The sequence below is a fragment of the Primulina eburnea genome, unplaced genomic scaffold, assembly GCF_022965805.1.
Source record: "Primulina eburnea isolate SZY01 unplaced genomic scaffold, ASM2296580v1 ctg462_ERROPOS2638552, whole genome shotgun sequence".
Taxonomy (NCBI): Eukaryota; Viridiplantae; Streptophyta; class Magnoliopsida; order Lamiales; family Gesneriaceae; genus Primulina; species Primulina eburnea.
Window position 1 is genome coordinate 142,347 of NW_027331273.1, and position 10,607 is coordinate 152,953.

Genomic DNA, 10,607 nt, shown 5'->3' on the forward strand with positions numbered 1-10,607 from the left:
AGTGTGGTCTTGTTTCTGGTGTGGTTCGGATTGTGGCTGGCCTAGGGCCATTAGCCATGGTTCAAACCATTCCTTGGGATGTTGGTAAGAGGTTCTGATCGGTGGTTCAAGCCCCAATGGCCATTAGCCTCGCAAACGACGCAAGGAAACCAAAGCACAGTTGCTGTATTTTTGGACAGCAACTTGCTGTGACGGTTCAGTAGCTCGTTCGAGTTCTCGGTTCGCTTTTAGCCTATGGCCTTGGACTGGAATGTGCCTCATTGAGTTAGGAAGGTCATGTTTTTGACCGTTTGTAATTCGGTTCATTTTTGAGGTCGTACGAGAATTTACGGTTTGATGTGCCAAATTGACTCTCGAAAGAGCGTTACATGTTTTGGCCTCCATCCACCTAGATTTCGGCCCTAACTATTTTAGGAGCATTAATTCATCATTTTAAGCGTATTTTAATCATGACTATATGATGTTTCAGTGTTGGTTCGGGTTGGTTCGGAGTCATGATTAAATACGAAGTTATTAGGCGCATTTGTCTCAGTTTTTGGATTTAATTGCATACTTTGGTCAAGTAAAAGCTATTGCATATTTTTCATGGCATATTTAGGTTGCAGCGAGCCCGGGAGCGATCCAATCCATCAGTAAAATTATTACAGGATATTTAATTGTGGGAATTAATTATATTACATGCAAAAATATTCATTTTGAGATTTATGCAATATTGCTTGTGGTCACTTTACTATCATGATTAAATCCGGTCACCAGTTACCGGTCAGTTCAGTGGTTTCACCCAGTATACTGTGGCAGTAGTCTGATCAGACGTAAATCCGGTCACCAGTTACCGGTCCGGTCCCCAGTATCGGTCAGCTCAGTTCAGTTCAGTTCAGGGACCACTTGCGTAGACCATAATCTCACCAGAAAATTATTACAAGCTATTTCTGTACAGGGCTCCAAGGAGCAAACATTTTTACTATGATTTTTCATTTCAGTTATGCACGTATTATAATTGCTCATGACAAGTTATTTTCACGTATGCCTCATGACATGATATTTTATCTCATGCGAATTTTACTATATTATTTACTCGTTATTTACGATATATGCATGTTGAGTCTTTAGACTCACTAGAATTGATTGTTGTAGGTACTGATGATGTCGGGATCGAGGGCGGGGACCAGTGAGCTAGCTTGGGTCGGCAGTAGTGGCACCCGAGGACCTCAGTTTCAGCACTTGCCATTTTTTTTTATGCTCAAATATTTTATCAGTTGTTGAATACTTTAACTTGTTATTTTGGCAAGTAATAATTTCTTCCGCTGCTATTTTGAACGTTAAACATTTTATCAGTTTTTGGTATGAATGAGGCACTCCATTTATTTTAAAAGAAAAATTTTAAATTTCCCGCAAATTTTCAAAGTAAGGATTTTTAGGCTTTTATAGAAGTTCTATGAGTAATGGCTAATGGGATAACCGTGAGGGGACTCAAGCCCAATCGAGAACAGTCCATGTGCATTACACTAGACCACACCAACCAAGCTACGAACCGTTCCCTCTGAAGTCGCACCTATGCGTGCATGGGAAGAGCCCTTCCGGTGAAGGACTCTTCCCTACCGGCTGCCCTTGAGTCCTAGCATGGCTAGGACTCTTTCCAGCCCTTAGTCGCATCCCACACCGAGCCCCCGACAAGCCCTGGCTGAGCCTTCGTGCAACACCCCTCCTAGCCGTGGCCTTGAAGTCATGCGAGCCCAATAAATCCTAGCAAACCCTAGGTCTCTTCCATCCTCAGCCAATTCGATTCCAGCCTTCGTGTCGTCCCCTAACGACTCTTTTCCTAGCCTTTAAAAAAATCCTATTGGCAGCGTGTACTTGGAATTCATAACGTTTTTCAAACAAGCGTAAAATCATCAAAACTTTGAAAATATTTATTCCGTCGCTAAATGGTTCATGCTTCAATATTTTTCATGCAAAAATAATTAAAAAAGCATAATATGGTTTGAATGACGCGTCTAAGAAATTTTGAAACGTGCATTTGCATTTTAGAACGCTCAGATATACGATCATTGGCATGAGATACGAAGGAGGACGAACGGACGACAAAAAATCCTTGTTTTCTCGTCCTCAAGGTCTTGAATTTTTGGTGTGTTGAGTGTGTGAAGTGTGTGAAATGAACGGCTGAATGTGTGTGTGTGTATATATATATATATATATATATATATAGACCGTATACTTTTCAAGTTATAGTCTTTGTATCTACGCTGTATGCATAGAAATATTTTCTTATACTATGTCTTGTAACATTTATAAATTCTACATAAAATTTGGGTGAAACAAATATTCCCATGATATGTGCTAAACAGAAACTAAAACTTGCAAATGGACCGTGTGTCAAGTGAAACGCTTAATGCTGCATTTCTTACAACAGAGAGAATATTATTTTGTCAACAATGAACCTTAAATGTCGCTTTTAACTCTTCATCGTCCGTTCTTTGGGACCAGATAAACCCGGGCTTTGATAATCGTTCCATTGCCAATCTTAAACCCCGGACTCACCGGGAACCCCACAACCATTGAGCAGTTGCCATTCCCAGAAATTCTCACCACGCTTTCCATATAGAGTGAGTGAAAGTCCGCCCCTTTACTCGCCTCAAAGTGAGTCGGGGGCGGGTCGAAAGAAAATTCCAGCAAATGCAACAGCCAAACAGCCTTAGCCAAGCGCGAAAATTCCCCGTAAAACTGACTCCTTGGATGGTGACCATCTAAAACCTGACGCCTCTGTTCCAAGTCCCCGAACAACGACTCTTCCATCTTGGGGTGAATGATCGAAAGGTACTTCTTGAAACAGAAGTTCCCAAATCTACAAGTGGGTAAAATGCCGAGGAGCTCAACGGGGTCCATGGCTTTCATGTCGCGGTATTGAGTGAAGCAGTCTATACGGTGCTGCCCTGGGTTGAGTATAGAGGAGAGGCTACCATCCATGTAAAACGTCTCATGGTCGAAGCCTTGGAACATTTTTCGATTCACGTAAGATTCCAGAGCATACTTTGCATGGTTTGCCCCAACTATAGAGTCCATAAATGTAGTGGCGGCGGTGTGATTGTTCATGGTGGTGGTGGAGGCGGTTTCTATAGATCTCACAGCAGCAGCAATATCCAAGCGAGCCGACCGCATCAGGGAGAGGAGAAGAGATGTGAAGGATTTCGAGGCTTCTTTTACCAAACTCATTGCTGCTTCAAGTAGCTCCACAGCTGGAGCTGCTGCAACTGCACAAGAACAATTAATGGAGTTGGACCTCATTTCAACTGCTAGGAAAATCTTCAAATTTGACAAATAATGGACTTTGTCACGTAAGTTTGTTTAATATGGTTTATCAGACTGACGAAATTTGTATTTAATCGCGTTAACGAGAGTGTTTACCCAGTATACATCGAAATACAACAGCTACATGTACCTCGTCATAAAACAAAAAATGACTTGGTCATTACAAAAAATGTCCTCAAATTAAACAACAGAAAAGTATCTATGTTATTATTGAACTAGTGACCGTGGCACATACATTGTTTGTGCATTAAATATCATATTTTTATATAACATAAAAATATAATTAAATTCACTCTTTTGGTGGATACTTTTATTTGGCAACAATGTGATACATTTAAATTTGTATAAAAACTAAAAAATACAAATATGGAAAAACTTTCAAAAAATATATATAATATTTTATATATGACAAAACTTGTAGCTTTTTATCATTATTTTAAGGAAATAATATAATGTAAAAATAAAAATAAATGAAAACCAGTAAATGGTGACTCTCTGTGAACCATATTTTCTCTGACAAAATAAACCAATCGAATTATTTCTGTGAACTTCTTTACTGTCAATAGAAGTTTAGAAGTCCATTATATAAGATACTCTTTGGTTCGTGTAATTCGATATTGAAAAATATATCATACAGATATGGTAAATCAATATAAAAATAAGAAAATTGTATGATTCTAATCATTTATAGAACTTGATCCAAACATAAGATAGGACAATGATATATAATTATTTGTAACAAATAGTAACTTCCAATACAAATTATTATATTTAGGCAAAAATTTGTGTGAGACGGTCTCACGGGTCGTATTTGTGAGACGGATCTTTTATTTTGATTACCCATGAAAAACTATTACTTTTTATGATAAGAATATTACTTTTTATTGTGAATATGAGTAGGGTTGACTTGTCTCACAGATTATGATTCATGAGACGGTCTCATATGAAACTCACTCGTTTATTTAATCATTAATCTAACATTGATTTATACGTAGACAAACATAGATATACAATATGTAAGACCATAGTTCTCATATCACACATGACATAATTTCAGATATTTTAAATAATATATAAATTCATATGAAACTGTCTCAATTTAATGAAATTTTATATTTTAATTGAATCAACAATAAAAAATATATTAACTTTTATTATAAATATAAATAAAATTAACTTGTCTATAAATAAAAAATCTACCCATACATAAAAGGTAATCTGAATATGTAATGGTGATGGGAATCAGCTTTAGACACAGAAAAGGCAACTTTTGGTGTATGTGAGGTCATATTAGTCATTTTAAATAGAAAAAAACGCTAACCCTGATTGGTGGAGCTGCCGCTGAGTCTTCGGTTTGACTTCCCCTTTGACCTCCCTGCGTTGAAAGACGTCGCCGTTTTGAGCTTCTCCCCCAACCTATCCACCTCCGCCTGCTTCGCCTTCACTTCCGTCTTCAGCTCCTCCAACGCAGCCTCGTACGGCGCAACCACCTCCCTCAGCGTCGCCGCCGACGGCCGCATTCTCCCACCACCGCTGCTGCGCCTGTACCTTTCTCTCAGCATCCCCAATCGCCTGAGCTCCGCCACCACCGCCATGTCAGCGGCGCGCATTTTGTCCGGATCCCAAGGGCAGTGCGCCTCCTGCTGGCTAACGTAGGCCCTCTTGACCGCCGAAACGGCGTCGAACACTTGGCCCATCAGAGTCTCCAATTCGACGACTCTCTCCTTGGCCGCCGAATCCTCGTCTTTAGCGCCATCCCAGTTGACATTGAAGTGATTCTGAGCGATTTCGTACTCTTCTTCTTCTTCTTCTTCTTCTTCTTCTTCATCATGGTCTTCCTCTTCTTTGTACTTGTCTGAGTTAGAGTCTTCAATATCGCAGGCGATGGCGGAAATGGAGTGGAGGAGGCAACTGGATGCAGTCATGCGTTGTATAAGATCAGAGAAATTAGACACTTTGTTCGCCATTGATTCCGTTTGTGTGCTCCAGAATGCAATGTAAGGTCACTGAGGAGGAGGAGATTATCTCTTACAATGGATCCAAACTTGGGCCAACTATTAATAATTTATTTTTTTTCCAACCTAACTTTCTCCTGGTTTTTGTTTCTCAAATGTTTATTTGAATTTTCTAATCATTTAATTTTTTAAAAAATATCCCCAATCTTCGTAATCATTATACGTGACATTCTTAGATTATCGAATTTGTTCTTAACATATAGTTCAAAAACATATTACAAAAAAAATTCATCATATATCATATTTAACATGATTGAATTTTTTTAATGACTTATCATGTTTCCAGATAATAAATTAAATGGTTTAATTGTTCGACCGGAGTCTCATCGGCATCCATCGAGTTTTATAAATTTCTTCTCACAGTCGCAATCGATGGTTCTTGACATAGATTCTTTCAAAAACACCTAGCACAACCATGTTTCTTTTCTTATCTTAGGGTATCTTGCAAAATGGTTCAATTTGAAAAAAATACATTAGAATAAATATGCTATTACAAGTTTATTTTGAGATAAAAATGAAGATATTGAATGATGTCTTAATCTTATTTTGTCGTAATATATATAAAAGTCTTGGTGGATTTGAAATTATCTTGTTAATTATTTTGTCAGTTGTGGTCGACAACATCTTGTGAGTGATGATCTTTTACCACTAGTTAGTGACTTGTCTTTATGGGTAGTTGAATGATTCATCTTCCACTAGGTACTGGAATCGTCTTTTACTGATGGTTCATCCTCCACTAATGGAGTGATTGGATCACATACTTGTTTTATCTTTGTCGAAGAATCTTCTCTTTTTGTATGGTGCCCGAGGAAATCGTGATCGGTGTAGTCCTTCACCACTTGGACTTCTTTTTGCAATATGCTTTCAGTCAGATCTTGGCCGAAAACTTTCCCGAATTCTGGCTCTTTCTGGTTTGGGTGTTCTAGACAAATGTTTTCTGACCATATTTCCATATAAGGCATGTTACAGAATTTCGGGTAAGTTTCTTTGCTCCCCGGTAGTTTGCTACTCTACAGAAGATTGTTTTTTTCAAATAGTTTTTCTTCAAAACTTGTTGTTTTTCCTTTCATCGTGTTTAACAAAAAAGTTTCATTTACAAAATTTTGATAAAATTTGAATGAAAACTTGACTTTGTCCCTAGAAGATATATCATCTTCAGTGAATGAAGCAACAAAGGGTGTTTCTTCTACTGGAGGATCTTTGATATATTTCTGAATATTTGTATTTTGCCTTCTTATCTTGATAAAATGAAGGACGTCGTCGTATGAGTCATTCCTTACTGTTTCTGGTGTTGTACTGAAGAAGTATAGATCCAAAATATCACTCATGGACAAATAATCATTCTTTGTCCATGTCTCGTGTACCGCTTCCTGATCCACTTAGCTAATCCTGAATTTCTAGTAAACCTGGGTGATTTAGTGTAAACTAAGGCAAAAACCTCGAATTCATACTATGTCTTGACCTCTTTTGGATATGAATTTGGTTTCATTCATACCCTGAGATATTTTTCAGCTACATCAACCCAGATTGTGGCTGGGTTAATACATATTCTTGTTTTCAATTTCTATCAGTTTTGTTGATTTACATGAAATGGAAAAAATGCAGATTCATTAGTATCAACCTTATATTTACCCTTGCATGTATGATGTCTAAGGTTAATCTCTCCATCTTCAATCCTCGAGCTGAAGGGATAACTTGAAGACTCAAGATAAAGATCTGTAGTTTCAATTTTTGTTTTTGGCTACTCATCTGGAGATATCCCGACTTAACATTAATGCTAAGGGTACTTGAAATCCACCTACTACATGTATAGAGTCTTGTACTCAAAAACTCCCAATTTGGGAAACCAATGACTTCTCAATACCTTGGAGTTAGGCATTTGCATTACATATCATAGCTATGTATAATCCTGTAAAACTCTGTAATTGGTCAGAGACAATTATTTTATCGGCTTGTTATAGCATACCTACAATTTCTGCATTTAAGGTAAACTTGATAGACATGTTTTGAATCATTTCAAGGTATTCCCTAAATGCCTCTACATTTTTATTATGATATCGATATTTTCATGATATTTAATAATAATAATATCAAAAATATAATTTTGACATAAAGCATGTCATCTTAATAATCTAGCTTTCTCATGTTTAGATTCAATTCTATTGTTAAGAAAGCTTTCATCTGTGTATTATCAACTTTACACAACTTTCAAAATAAATTTCTTTGTTAATAAAAATAATATCCGTGTTTCAAAAGACATTGTTACTGCATAAAATTCATTTTCGTTGATATGTCATTTTATGACTTCTACTTCTGAGAGTAGACCACTGAAATAGTTACATGGTTGTTCTCCATCTGGTGTGAGCTCTGTAAGAATTGTTGTCTACCAATGATCACGGACATCCATATATAATACCAAATCATCTTCATCATGTGGAATGGCCATTTTTGGAAGATTTTTACAAATCTCCTTTAATTGGCTAAGCCCTTTTTGTGTTCTTCTGTCCATATAAATTTTGTATCTTTTTTCAATAATAGACTAAACACTTTTCTGTGTTTTGCTAGGTTTTTAATAAACATCTCATCAAAATTAACAACTCTTAAGAAATTTTGTAGTTGTTTCTTTTCTTTTAGTTTATCTGGAAAATTCTGTATGTTTTCCACTATGAAGTTTTTCCAGAATTATTCTGGACTCATTTCTTTCTATTTTGAGGAATTCAATCTTTCTTATAGGAATGATTGCATTCTTTAAGATAAAACTAGTTTTTAATGCTTACAAACTTTATAGAAAATCTATAAGTATTTGATATGTTCTTGCATATTTTTAGATGTTATTAAAACATCAATAGTGTGGGGACCCGGACGCTAATCATGTTCATAATCGTCGTTGGGACTAATTAATCAATTATAAAACAGGGTCTAAATTTTTTTTTTAAAATGCGGAACGTAGTGAAATCAAACTAATATACAACTCAGTATAAGATAAAGTACAAGTCCTGTACTGTCTATAAATTATTAAAAACTAAGGTTCAACATCTAAATATCAAGTGTCGAAACCCTATATACATCAAAGTCCGAGGTCTCCACTCTATCACGATCTCTCCTCATCTCCTGGACCCTGATCATGTCCCACCAGTTGTCATGTACACATACAAACAAGACAACAACCGGATAATTCCGGTGAGAATATAATCCCAGTATAAATCAAGAAACATGCAATCATATGATAAAAATAAAAGCATGGACAGATAACAGCAATATATATCAAAAGCTGAAATATAATCAATATCAAGCTGTAGACTAGACTCAATCCTAGCCTAGGGATCCCGGTTTCCAGACATTGGCATTCCATATCAACCAACAGTAATAGAAAAGACTACAGTTCTATCCACGTCGATATAGTATCGATCACCAGTAATAGAAGAAGCTCTGTTTCTATCCACATCGGTATAGTATCGATCACCAGTAATAGAATGAACTCCGATTCTATCCACATCGATCAACAGTAATAGAAGAAGTTATAATTCTATCAACATCGATACAGTACCGATCACCAGTAATAGAAGGAGCTATAATTCTATCCACATCGATAGCCAATTATCCGGTGACATACTATGGCACTACCGCCAACACACTATCTCATGACATCGTGCAATGTGCCCGTGGCGATCCCACCACTAACAGGCACTTCTGTCATAAGATTACTCTTCTAATACCTGCTATCTATAAATCAAGAGAACAAGTACATCAATCAAATTAATGCAAATATCAATGTAATAAAGTAAAGTATGTGATTTAGGGAAACTCAAGTCTAAACCGACTCAAGTCGATTTCCCAATACACATTGACTTATACCTTTCGTTTGTAGTCACGGTCTGAAGCAATTTCAGTTCTGAACTCAAGACTGTCTTTGTAAATCTGAAAGGACATACCGGGAATACTAATATCAATATTCCATTCTCAATTCAATACTGAATATGGTTAATTTGGATTTAATTCAAAATCAACTGTATAACGGTACAATCTCAATATCACCCTCAATACAACATCACCAGATAACAGTTACAATCCATAACTAATATCCAATATAATCTATAATCCAGTTCCAATTCAAATCTGTCTGGTATAAATCAATATACCCTAACAATTTATAACAATTCCATAATCAGTCCGTTTCTTAATCTGACTTCGATTCTATGACGTCTAACATGTCAAGAACATCATATATGAATCCTATTCAATTCTGACAATAGCATAATTTCAAAGCATGTCAAAACATAGCAAAACTTACGTCCAGTTGTAGCCTGCGTTGATATGAACGCAGTACTGCAGTCAGATTCAAAATCAGACGGACGGATTTTTCACAAAAGGCGTAAGGATTTTTCACAACTTTCCCCTGACCCTTTCTCGATTTTCTTCTGAAGGAACGAAGGAATTGTATTGTGTATATATATATACACACACACACACACACACACACCAACGTACATGCAGCAAGGCAAATGGCGCACCCTTCACGCAACACGTCTCGCGCATATGCGCGACCTTCTTCCACGCATATGCGCGAGGCAATATAGCCTGGCACGTGTGTACACGGCATCTCGTGCATATGCGCACACCTCTTCCGCGCATATGCGCGAGGAATTCTTCACAACTCTCGGTTTGTCTCGCGCATATGCGCGGATACACGTCGCGCATATGCGTGAGGCTCTCTGGATGTTTCGCGCATATGCGCCCGGCCTCTTCCTCGCACATACATCTTTTTTACACGTTATCTCAAATCGTGTCCCGATTAATCCTTTCATAATTATATCAAATTATAAATCAATAATTACAGATTACTAGGATTAAATTTCCGGGCATTACAAATAGTATAGATAAACATGTTTTGCAAACATGTTTTGAAATAATCTTTAAATAGATTATTCATTTTCTTTCGAAATATCTGAGGTGAATTTGCTAATCTCATCAGTAAGAATTCCCAAATATAGTGCCCTTGTTGTGCGAATAAAACTGTGAATTTCTTGCTTCTTTCCTTCATCCGAATCTAATAAAAACCAGACTTACTATCGAATTTTGAGGATATTTAAATTTCTTTACTAGGTATAAAAATATCCATCAAAATCAAGAATATTATTAATTTCTTGATAATTAATAACTACTCTGGGTTTGTTTATTTTATCTCACCATGATTTTTGAAAAGAAAGTCTAGACTGCTATGCGGTGAAATTAATGATTTGATTAAACCAAGGTATTCATTGTAATTTTCTTCGATGTTTTTCTTGA

The 10,607-nt window shown here is 36.6% G+C and overlaps 1 protein-coding gene across 1 annotated transcript; it reads right to left on the minus strand.

Annotated features, from left to right (window-relative positions):
• Positions 1-2,231: 2,231 nt before the first annotated feature.
• On the minus strand, positions 2,232-5,416 carry LOC140821229 (protein GRAVITROPIC IN THE LIGHT 1-like). The gene is made up of 2 exons (XM_073181661.1): positions 4,628-5,416; positions 2,232-3,248 (listed from the first exon to the last, which is right to left on the minus strand). Exons 1-2 carry the CDS (start codon positions 5,271-5,273, stop codon positions 2,461-2,463), a joined length of 1,434 nt encoding a protein of 477 aa, XP_073037762.1. The 5' UTR covers positions 5,274-5,416; the 3' UTR covers positions 2,232-2,460.
• Between the last annotated feature and the right edge of the window lie 5,191 nt (positions 5,417-10,607).